The sequence below is a fragment of the Lycium barbarum genome, chromosome 3 (genome assembly GCF_019175385.1).
Source record: "Lycium barbarum isolate Lr01 chromosome 3, ASM1917538v2, whole genome shotgun sequence".
NCBI classification, from domain to species: domain Eukaryota; kingdom Viridiplantae; phylum Streptophyta; class Magnoliopsida; order Solanales; family Solanaceae; genus Lycium; species Lycium barbarum.
In genome coordinates this window covers 131,607,849-131,620,302 of record NC_083339.1, presented here as the reverse complement: position 1 = coordinate 131,620,302, position 12,454 = coordinate 131,607,849, and the positions used below count along the sequence as shown (strand labels likewise).

At 34.7% G+C, this 12,454-nt stretch overlaps 2 protein-coding genes across 2 annotated transcripts; both read left to right on the top strand.

The window, feature by feature from the left end:
- Positions 1-6,443: 6,443 nt before the first annotated feature.
- LOC132632577 ((+)-menthofuran synthase-like) lies at positions 6,444-8,175 on the top strand. The gene has a single exon (XM_060348563.1). It carries the CDS (start codon positions 6,525-6,527, stop codon positions 8,022-8,024), a length of 1,500 nt encoding a protein of 499 aa, XP_060204546.1. The 5' UTR covers positions 6,444-6,524; the 3' UTR covers positions 8,025-8,175.
- Positions 8,176-9,636: 1,461 nt separating this feature from the next.
- On the top strand, positions 9,637-11,906 carry LOC132634191 (cytochrome P450 736A117-like). Its single transcript, XM_060350481.1, has 2 exons — positions 9,637-10,623; positions 11,024-11,906. The coding sequence occupies exons 1-2, from the start codon at positions 9,727-9,729 to the stop codon at positions 11,627-11,629; spliced, it is 1,503 nt and encodes a 500-aa protein (XP_060206464.1). The 5' UTR covers positions 9,637-9,726; the 3' UTR covers positions 11,630-11,906.
- Positions 11,907-12,454: the final 548 nt, after the last annotated feature.

The following is a 12,454-nucleotide window of genomic DNA, read 5'->3' as shown; positions in this document are numbered from 1 at the left end:
TGCCACTCATCAATAGTTTGACTCATTTATGCCATTGACTATGCCATGAACAACGTACTTTTTTCGGAAAAGGCTCAAACATACCATCCAACTATCAGAAATGGCTCATTTATGCCACTCATCAATAGTTTGACTCATTTATGCCATTGAACTATAGGAAATGGCTCATTTATGCCACTCATCAATAGTTTGACTCATTTATGCCATCGACTGTTATCAAAATGACCCATCCATGCCATGTTTCATTAAAACTGCTTTTACAATACCATATATGACACGTGGCCTCTAACTAAATTATGGTTGTGAGTGGGTAAGGTGTATGAATCAAATTTTTTATTAATTTGGTATTTAAAATTGGACTGGTTTAATTAAATGACGTAGACCTCTAATTGGAGCCACGTATCATATCTGGTATTATAAAACCGACGTTAATGAAAAATGGCATGGTTGAGTCATTTTGGTAACGGGCGATGACATAAATGAGTCAAACTATTGATGAGTGGCATAAATAAGTCATTTCCTATAGTTCGATGGCATAAATGAGTCATTTCTTATAGTTCGATGGCATAAATGAGCCAAACTATTGACGAGTGGCATAAATGAGCCATTTTCGATAGTTGGATGGTATATTTGAGACTTTTCTGTACTTTTTTATACTATCATGTTACTTTTCTTTGTTGTAATGGGGTGATTTAATTATCATTTTTTATAGGTTACCAATTAATAGAGGTGTGCTACAAAAACTTACAAGTAAATGACTTTCAAGTAATACGAGATGGTAGTGTAAAGTTTGCTTACTCTATTAGTGTATATAAAGGAATAAGAAAAAGAGATACTTTATAGCTTCGTTACTAGCTAGACGACGACCACCACCACAACAACAACTTCTTACCAATGAGAAGTCATTTCCTTTTAATGAAGCTTTGGTGTTGTTGGAGGCCCAATAAGTGGGGCAGTAAATTTGATGAAATATGGCGATCCAAAAATTATAAATATGTTGCTATCCAGGATCAAACACACAACTTTGGGGAACATTTACAAATTCTTAACCACTGCACTAAATCTTCAGCTTGTGTCAAGGAGTGTCAACACTAGTATACATACTTATAAAATTAAAAATTCATCTCTCTATACAATGTAATTTCCCCAGACCCCACCTGGTGGGATTATACTAGGTATGTTGTTGTTGTATACAATGTAATTTTCCGGCGAAGAAGTGTCGCTTGACACCCGCTCGGGTAAGGGTAGCTCCGCCCCTGTCTAACAGGTCTATCATAATTCATACCTGTCATCCTTGATATTTGCTGATTTTGTTATTCTTGCATCTTCTCTGTTAGAGGTGTACTTGTTTTATGAGAAAAATATTTCACATCGCTGAATTATAGCGTGTTTGGCCAAGCTTATTATAACACCGCATACCTTCTAACTAAGCCTTATGCATGATTCAGGGACTTAGAAGCCAAGACGGTAAGTGTTGAGATTTGGAAATTTGCCTCAGATTGGTAATTCACATTTTTTCGTCAATTGTACGGGTCGTACTTGTCACCGTACAGTATTGTATAGGATGTACTTCCAGCCTGTACCTCATCAAAAAGGATTCTAGGTTTCTTATATTTGACATTTCAGGTACGGCCACATTGTACGAGCTGTACATGAAAGTACGGGTTGTACATGGTGCCCGTACCTCATCAGAAAGAATTAGGAGTTACTGAAATTTGCCATTGTAGGTACGACACAAAAATACGGGGGCCGTACATTATTGTATGGGCCGTACATATTGCTAGTACTTTTCCCGACGCAACAAAAAGTATAAATACGGGACATCAGTTTTTAATCCTATTTTTCATACTCTCAAGCCCTAGAATGAAGTTCTTCTCCTCCCACCATTAAAATACACCAAGGTAAGCCTATTCCAAGTATTCCAAGTGAATTCTAACATATGTACATGAATTCTAAATAGAAATTCATTGTCTCTAATCTAGGGTTTTCAAGAAAACCCATCACAAGGATTCAAGACTAAAGCTTTTGGATTTCTTCTCAAGTTCATACATTTTCTACAAGTTTTGGAGCGATTAAGGTATGTAGGGTTTCGATTCACATAAAGGAACATCATTGTTCTTCCCCACGCACGATACATCCATGAATTCCATAAACCTAGGGTTTCTATTCTAATTTATGATGACCCTAAGTTACAAGTATCATGCTATACCATGTTTGTATTATTAATTCGTTATTGTGTTCTTGATATTCCATTTTGGTTATTGAGAATCCGTTCATAATCCATAAACACCCATGTTTTGCATTCCATTGAATTATTATGCTTATTTTCATGAAATTCTACACGCTTCCATGTTTTCATACAAGTTATACTATATATCTATATTCATGTTATATTACACTCACGAATCATGTTTACAATACTGTCTATGTAATTCATGGGCTTCTAAGCCAATCATATCCATGTTCATGTTTTGGGAGTTGCACAGATTACCAAGAAGGTTTAATACCTGAAACTACGTATGCCTGCGTAGGATAAGGATCGCTCTGCCCAGTTAGGACGATTCCTTCATGTTACCCATTGCGGGTTATTGGATCCATTCATGTCATGTTCATGACTTGTACCCCGGTAAGGTACAAGAGGGCTTAGCTGTTCGGGCAGAGATCATACGCCACATGCTCGATCACGTGATGGTTACATGTCGGCTATACTAAGACTCTCCCACTTAAATTTTTTTACTCATGTTATATATATATTCATGTCAGATGATGCTCATGTTCATGTTCAGCTTACAATTTCAGTTCTTATTATTTCATGTGTCATGTTTATTTCATTCAGTTGCTTTACATACCAGTACAATTCAAATGTTCTGACGTCCCCTTTTATTGACCGAGGGCCTGCATTTCACGATGCATGTATTGATTTACAGGACGACGAATCTGCTCGTTAGGACTATTCACGTATCAGCTGTTGGCGAGACCCATTCCATTCGGGGTGTTATCTTTACTTTATTTTCATGTTAGTACCGGGGCCTTGTCCCTGTAAACAGTTTAGCAGTCAGACTCATGTCAAAGGTTTCATAGACTAGTAAGTTATGTCATGTCAGATGTTCAGTTGAGTTAGCCTCGTAGGCTACATTACTGTATTTCCGCATTCATGATATAATAGTATTTTTAGACTTATGATTATTAAACCCCATGTTTTCACAAGTCATGCATGTTTAACTTATATTCTGCATCAGTTCATGTCCCATGTTGACTCAGCAAGCCATGTGATTCGCTCCATCACATGTAGCAAGGCACCGAGTGTAAGGTTATGTCCAGGCCATGGTTCGGGGCGTGACACTTATTTTTCCCCAAAAGTGCTTATTTTTTTCAAAGAGTGCTTATTTTAAAAAAGTGAGGTGTTTAGCCAAGCTTTTGGGAGAAAATAAGTGTTTTTGCGGAGTTTTCAGAAGCTAAAAAAAAATAGTTTTTGTCCAAAAACAGTTTTTTGAAAAACACTTTTGAGAAAAATACACTTAGAAGTATTTTTTAAAAGTTTGGCCAAACACTAATTGCTGCTCAAAAATACTTTTAAAATTAATTGGCCAAACAGAAACTGCTTTTCGCCAAAAATACTTTTTTGAAAAGCACTTTTTTACTTTTCTCAAAAAATTATTTTCCGAAATAAATTGATTTTAAAAGCTTGGCTAAACAGACTATTAATAATTTTGTAGGATATATAGTGCCTAGCAGTCTAGCACAATTCAAGCTAATCTGTGTATTTGTTCATAAATAAAATTTACATTTATATTTTTCTCTTATATCTCCAACAGGCCGATAAAAAATAAGGAACCAAGAATACAACGGATGCCCAACGCGACTGGGTATCTCAAAGATTGAATAACTTGAATCAATCAACAGAGATGAAAATCCTGAAAGTCCAGAAATTTAGTCATAAGTGGAGCAGTAAATTTGACGAAATTGTGGAACCATTTCTTGCTAAGAATATGATTTGTTTTGGTGCATACTGATGATGAATCAATTTCTGATATACGTCGCCAAAGATGTCCAATTTAGCAAAGTAGAAGAACAAAACATGTAAAAACAGTCAATATAGTCCAAGCAATAAATGTTATTAGAAAAAAGGGATGATCATACGAAAGAGCAAACTAACAACGTCGACATCATGGAATGGAAAATGATAAAATATTGTAGTAGAAGTCAAAGGAAAAAATTAATGTAGAAGGATTTTGTGGTGGAAATGGATCTTCAAAATAGTCGACGTTAAGAAAATCAAATCGCCAATTCTGAAGGTTGAATATAATTAATTCTTCAACGAATATGACTAACGGTGATCAGTAGTACCACTCTTCAGTGGAAAATCCTTTCCCATTGTCTAAATTTGATGCTTAATTTTTCCGTTACATACTTATACCCCACTGGAACAATATGTCGTCTGTAATAACATTTCATTAAGGGTGGGAAAATAATACTCCCTTCGTATGTTGAATGAGAACGGCAATCCTCGTTATATTTTTCAGTGAGCTTTTTCTTTTTTTGGGAATAAAGATTTGTTTAAAAAACTAAAATACGAAAATATGCAACTCTTATTTATTAAATATAAGTTGCTCATAAATTTGCATAAACATAAACACTCAAATAAGATATCGATTGATTTCATCCCAAATAAAATCAGATCGATTTTTCAGAAAAAAAAAAAAATTATCTGCTCGGCTTATTTGAGTGGTTTTCAAAATTAAAAAAAAAAGGTTTAAAATAATCAATTTTATGTGGAAATTCATGAAATATATCTTAGATGATAGAATTGCTACTATACTAAATAATAATTGTTTTTGTGTGTTCTTTGTAATACTAACACTATTTTATTACAATCATTATTGAACTTATCCTGAAATGGCTTGCTTAAACATAATTTATGGTTAACAAGGTCATGTAGAAATTCATTATCTCATAATCATTCAGAAAGTATCTAGTCGAGGTTTATGAAACAAATATTTGTTTACATGAAATCAGACGGCATCTTATTTAAATTAATTGAGTGCTTATGCTTATGCAAATATATGAGTAACTTATATATAATAAATAAGAATTGTATATTTTCGTATTTTAGTTCTAGGAAAGAGAAAAGTCTCACCGGAAAAAATTGCATAAGGGTGTTAGCCTTAACTTTGAGCATATGGAGGGTAATTGTTTCCAACCCTTAAATATTAAAGGGGTAAAATGAAATGACCCTATGTTATATTACAAGCAGAGGCGGACCTAAGATTGAATTTTATGGGTTTCTATAACTATCTCAAATTAAACTTTTAATAATAACTGAGTTCACAATCAAATACTGTATATATTTTTATACAAGGTCTAGATGAAAGTACTTAGTTCTTGTGAACCGGCCATATGACTTAATGTAAATCCACCCCTAATTACATGTTCTCTATAACATAATTTACTATAGCGAAATATATTCGGACAAATGATACTGTTATTGAGAGGTCTGACAGTACTTATTATGTTCCTCCATAGTCTTGCAATTATATTACGGTCAAATATTTCATATATTAATAAGGCGGTTTTATTTCATTTTGGATACAAAAGAAATAGAAATAAGTACTAACTTTTAGCATTGTAAATTCATATATCATCGCTTAAAAATGACAACTCTTAATTACTTACCTACTGCCAAAAATTAAGTAATTAGTTCTAACTTTCTTACTTGTTATGTTTTTCCTCATGTCTCTTAAGAAAACATTTAAGAAAACATTAACCGAAAGGATAATTTAATTAAACTATCTTTATTTATTTATTTATTAATCTCAATTTAATATTAATATCTCTTCACATTTATTAAGAGTAAAGATGGAAACTACTAGTGAATTAATTATATCTTGATTTTGAACAATAACAACTATTTTGAATTATCTATTTTTAGTTAGGACGACAATTAAAATGGACCGAAAAGAGTATTTACTACTCCCTCCATTCCATAATAAGTGATTTTTTAGGCTTATGCACACTCCTTAAGAAATTGCTCATTCCTAAAAAATTAGGAGTGTTTTTATTAACTTATTCCTAATTAAGTTTTATTACTTTTTAGAAAAAAAAAGGTAGTTTATAAATCTTGACTATTTAAATAAGGGTAATGTTGAAAGAATCTGTCCAAAGTTTTTTTAAAATCTTAAAGCAGCACTTATTTGTAAAAAAATTTATAAAGCTAAAAAATCACTTATTTGGAACGATGAAGTAATATGATTCTTATTAAATCTGCAATTTTCTTCAAATACGCCACCCCTCGCTTGACCTTTTCAAACTCGTCACTTTATTTGTCCTTTGACGGCTTCAATGCACATGCTTACACAAATTTCCCCCCTCCCCAATTGGTCTCTTTTTTTAATAAAATAATGGTACTTGTGCTTAATGAACATCTATAAAAGCAGAAAAACTCCCCAGTTCTCAATCATGCAGATTTAACCAATTATCTCTTCTATCTCTAGCAAAGGATAAACCTAATTACGATCGGAAAGAAAATGATTTCCTCATTTGCAGTTTTTTCTTACTTAATTTTCTTGTCATTTGTTCTAATATCACTTTTCCAGCTTTCGTCCAAAAAATCAAAGAAAAATCTTCCTCCATCTCCACCAAAGCTTCCATTCATCGGAAACTTTCACCAACTGGGCTTACAACCACATCGCTCTCTCCAAAAACTAACGAACGAACATGGCCCAATGATGATGCTTCAGTTTGGCAGCACACCTGTGCTCATCGCTTCCTCAGCCGAAGCAGCTTCCGAGATCATGAAAACCCAAGATATGAGCTTTGCTAACAAGCCCAAGTCTAGTATTCCAAGCAAGCTTTTCTTTGGTCCAAAGGACGTGGCCTTCACTCCATATGGAGAGTACTGGAGGAACGCTAGAAGTGTTTGCATGCTTCAGCTTTTGAACAACAAAAGAGTCCAATCGTTTAGTAAAATCAGGGAAGAAGAGACTTCTCTTCTTCTCCAAAAAATTAGGGACTCAATTGACAATTCACAAGTTGTGGATTTGACGGAGCTGTTTGTGAGCATGACGAACGACGTGCTTTGCAGGGTGGCGTTAGGAAGGAAGTATTGTGATGGGGAAGAAGGGAAAAAGTTCAAGACATTGTTGTTAGAGTTTGTGGAATTGTTGGGAGTTTTTAATATTGGAGATTACATGCCCTGGCTTGCATGGGTGAACCGTTTCAATGGTTTAAATGCCAAAGTGGACAAGGTGGCTGATGAGTTTAGTGCATTCTTGGAGGGTGTGATTGAGGAACATAGGGAGAAGAAAATAGATGACAAAGAAGAAGGGGCGGATTTTGTGGATATATTGCTCCAAGTTCAGAATGAAAACAAGTCGGGTTTTAAGGTTGAGATGGATTCAATTAAAGCTATTATCATGGATATGTTTTCTGCAGGAACTGATACAACGTCCACTCTTTTAGAATGGACAATGAATGAGCTGATCAGAAATCCAAAGACTTTACGAAAATTAAGAGACGAGGTGAGGCTAGTTACTCAAGGGAAGTCGGACGTAATAGAGGATGACTTGGAACACATGCCTTATTTAAAAGCAGTGATCAAAGAGAGCCTACGGCTTCATTCTCCGGTGCCATTGCTTCCTAGGGAAGCAATAAAGGACACCAAAGTGTTAGGCTACGACGTAGCTGCGGGAACTCAAGTCCTTGTTTGTCCATGGGCTATATCGAGAGACCCAGCCATATGGGAAAATCCAGAGGAGTTTCAACCAGAAAGGTTTTTGGATAGTTCTGTCGATTACAAAGGGTTACATTTCGGATTAATCCCTTTTGGTGCCGGCAGAAGAGGTTGTCCCGGAATTACATTCGCTAAGATTGTGAATGAGCTGGCATTAGCAAGAATGTTGTTTCATTTTGAATTCTCGTTACCAAATGGAGCAAAAGCTGAAGATTTGGATGTGGATGAAGCCCTTGGAATTACAGTCAGACGAAAATTCCCCTTACTTGTCGTTGCAACTCCACCCATTATTTGATTTATTATGCTGTGGTAGTGAATTAGGAAGTTGCATTTCATGTTGAGATTTAAGCATGATACTACTCCAAGGTGGGATGCCTCCCAACCATACGCTAGGCAAATAATGTTCACTTCTTTTGTTGTTAAATATGCTTCCTAATTTTGGTTTATTCATCAGTTCAATGTACCAACATTTTTAGGTGCCGTTTGGCCATAAAAATTATTCACTTTTTTTTCGAAAATTTTTCCTCCTTTTTTCACTTTTGGGCGTTTGGCCATAAATATTCCGAATATAACTTGAAGTTGTATTTCGGCATACCAAAAACTCAAAAAACTTATTTTTCACAAAAAAATCACTTTTTTCACTTTTTTACAACTACATTTCACCAAAAACTACAATTTCAAAAACTATGGCCAAACACAACTCCAACTCCAAAAATTCCAAAAAAAGTGAATTTGTTTTTGGTATTTATGACCAAATGCCTACTTAATAAGAATGTATCAGTATCTACTATTGAACGACATAAGACCTTGTTTTTGTTGGAAAAATATTGGAGATGACCACATTAAGAAGATCAATAAGAGACAAAAAAAAAAAAAACTAATAACAATAAAGATAAGACGGAGTTGAAATTGGAAAATCTGGTTCAAGGTACGCTATGGATGGCGCTGTCTTCAGAGTAGATTTCCGTCTCTACCCGGGTGCAAAAGTAAAGTGACATTCTACTCCTAAGATACAATGAATCATTCAGGAATCTTCTAATGTGTACTCAAATAGAAGTTCGGAAAGAACTCTTTTAATCTCTCGACTGCTTTAGTAGAAAGGAAGAGGCACGAATGCAGAATTTTATGTTGCAGGAATTTTTTCTAAGCTGAAAATATTTTCTTAGTATTGAAAATCTACAACATACCTATTATTTATAAGATGTAGAAAACAACTAACACACATTTTCAAAAAAACGATGCTACTCTTAAGATTGGATGACACCTTTTCACAATAAATAGGTGTATCTTTTAAAGAATGGGTAACATCTCTTCATAATATATTATATCTTTTCAAAAGTATGTTTAAATTTTGAATCACATCAAAAATAAATTCTAACAGTTTTTAGCTTATCTATTTCGCTAGTTGGCCTCTTCCAGATTTACTATCTTTTAAAGATATCTTGGTCCAACCTCCCACCGTCCAACGACTTCTCTCCCTGTCTGTATCTCTCCTTGGTACTTGAGTGCTGTCAAATTGAAAGAAAAATCTAACAAATTTACAATTAGTATATTTCTCCCTCCGTTCCAAAGTGTCGTCTTAGAAAATTAAGACATAAATTAACTAATTTTTTTCAATTCTACTCTTAGACAATAAAGTAACATTTAAATGATGATTAGAAAAACCACATAGTAACTTGGTACTGTTAGATTTCTAATGTCAAAATATTTACTTCTTGTGCATGCTTTAATCAAAGGGTAAAAATAATTTATTTTTATTATATAGAGATAATTTGGTAAATTTCATATTGCATTGTTGATTTTTTAATATGCATATTTTTTGTTAAATTGACACTTATTATTGGACGGAGGAAGTATTTTTAAGCATGAGTCATGGCTCAGAAATTTAGTGCAAATTGGGTCTGCACTGAGATCTGAGATCAATAATTCAACTGGTAGTATTTACTTGAAGCGCGCGTCATCTAAATTGTAGAGCTAAACAACACCTTAACACCAAAATGTTCTGCCTTTCTCCCTCGTTTCTTGCTGCTATATCCTCAATTCTGTTTATCGCGATCATCATTAAATGGTTCTCTCACACCAAGAAAACGTTGCCTCCTTCTCCATGGAAGCTTCCCATTATTGGAAATCTTCATCAACTTGGCCTTTACCCACACCGCTCCCTCCAAATGCTGTCCAAAAAATACGGTCACTTAATACAGCTTCAACTAGGCACAAATCCAGCACTTGTTGTTACCTCAGCCAATGTAGCTCAAGAAATACTGAAAAATCATGACTTGGTTTTCGCAAACAGGCCTAAAACAACCTTCCATGACAAACTACTTTACGGTTCAAAAGATATGGCGTTCAGTAAATATGGTGAGTATTGGAGGCAAGTGAGAGGCGTTTGTGTGCATCAACTTTTGAGTAACACTAGAGTCCAATCATTTGGTACAGTACGAGAAGAAGAGACGTTGTTAATGATTAAGAAGATTAGAGATTTAAGCTCTGTTTCACTGCCTTCAGAGTTCAATTTGAGCGATATTTTGAGGTCATTTACAAGTGATGTGTTCTGTAGGATAGCTTTAGGTAAGAAGTATTCTGATGGCGAAATTGGGAAGAGATTTAAGTTTCTGCTGAAGGAGGCCGTTGGGTTATTAGGCGCATTCAGCATGGGGAGTTACATTCCATGGCTCCGATGGGTGAATCGTTTCAATGGATTGAATAAAAGAGTAGAATTAGTGGCTAACGAATTTGATGAATTCCTGCAAGGTATGGTTGAACAGCACATAAACGAAAGCAAAGGCGGTGAAGCTGAGATTGCAGATTTTGTGGATATCTTACTTGAAGAATTTCATAGACAAGACAATGCTGGCTTATCCAATCATACTGACACGGTCAAGGCTCTCATCTTGGTATGTCTTATCCTATTTTGCAACATTTCTACAATCTATTTTCTGTACCTAAACATGCTTTTTAGTACTCTGCCGTTTCAATCTAAATGTCTTACTTTTCTTTTTGAAAAAAAGAACGTCTCTTTCTATGTTTGGTAACTCTCTAATCCGACATTCTACTTAACATGTTAAAGAACACAAGATCCAAAGTGTATTCTGGTACATTATACATAGCTTTAGCTTAAAACCACAAGATTCAAAAATTCTCTTTATTTTGTTATCTTTATTTTGTTAAATTTCGTGTCTGGTCAAACTTAAACACTTGAATTGAAACAGAGGGAGTATGATGTTCAGTTCCTTCTTCGTCTATTTTCATTACTTCATCCAATGTCCGTTAATTTGCTACTCCTCGCAACAACAGGACATGTTTGTAGGTGGAAGTGACACAACATTTGCTCTTCTTGAATGGTCAATGACAGAACTGTTAAGAAATCCCAAAACCTTGGAGAAGTTACAAAATGAGGCAAGAGAAGTAGCCCAAGGAAACTCTTGTATAACAGAGGATGATGTACCAAAAATGCCGTATCTGAAAGCAGTGATCAAAGAGAGCCTACGACTACATCCTCCAATCCCATTAATTCCTCGACAATCAAGTCAAGATATCAAAGTGATGGGATATGATGTAGCAGCAAATACACAAGTTTATTTTAATGTTTGGGCACTTGGAAGAGACCCCTCGTTGTGGCAAAATCCTGAAGAGTTCCAGCCTGAGAGGTTCTTTGGGACCAACATTGATGTCAAAGGATTTAATTTTGAGCTTATTCCGTTTGGTTCAGGGCGAAGGGGATGCCCTGGATCCCAATTTGCCCTCGCTGTTAATGAACTTGCGCTGGCAAATTTGGTGTTGAACTTTAACTTTGCATTGCCTGATAGACCAAACACGAAGGATTTGGACATTGCGGAATCGACTGGCCTGGCTGTGCACAAAAAATATCCTTTGGTTGTTCTTGCCACTCATTGTTTTTGATAATGAGTCTTTTTTCGTTCAATTTCTCTTATTATCAGCTTACAAGTTTCCATACTTGTGTAACTTGCCCAATAACTTTTTTCCTTCAATAGAATAATGAATCTGCTGAATTTGGATTAGTTTCTTTTCAACCTTTATAAATAAACACATTTATGACTGTTGTAGGCTTCAATGAGAAAATAATGGTCAATGCTGTAAAAACAGAGTTTTTTCATTGGCCTGACATATGCAATCGTGACATTCGTGAAAAGTATGTGCCGTATGTTACGTTAACTATGATATCCTTTCTCGAGTCCGGAACCAAAATGCCCCAAAAAAGATCACTTTGAACCAAAATATTCCAACAAAAAAAAATATTACAAAAGTACCTTTTGCGCTAAAGCAGTTCACGGAGACGGAGCCATTAACTGCTTTAGTGCATTATTTTACTGCGTTATAAAAGCTGTTAAAAAAAAAAATCTATAATGCAGTAAAATACTGCGTAATAGAAAAAGTATCGAAAAAAAAAAATTGACCAACTTTATTTTTTGAAATATTTAGTGTTTTTTTCATACTTTGACCCATGATTAGTCGTGTGTCAAGACTCTGAAACGTCAATATTTTATATAGAATCTGATGTTTTTTTCTGCGTACAATAATGTAGGCTCAATACATCAAGGATACGTAAACGTTTGGGTCGTCATTTTAGGGGTTGAAAAGGTGCCCGAAGTAAGTTTTGTTTGTAAACTTTATGTTTAAATGTTCTATATACATAGACGTCTATTTTTGTTTGAAGTCTTCTTGTCATTAGCTTAAAATTTTTTATTTTTAGGGTTTAGATTTAAG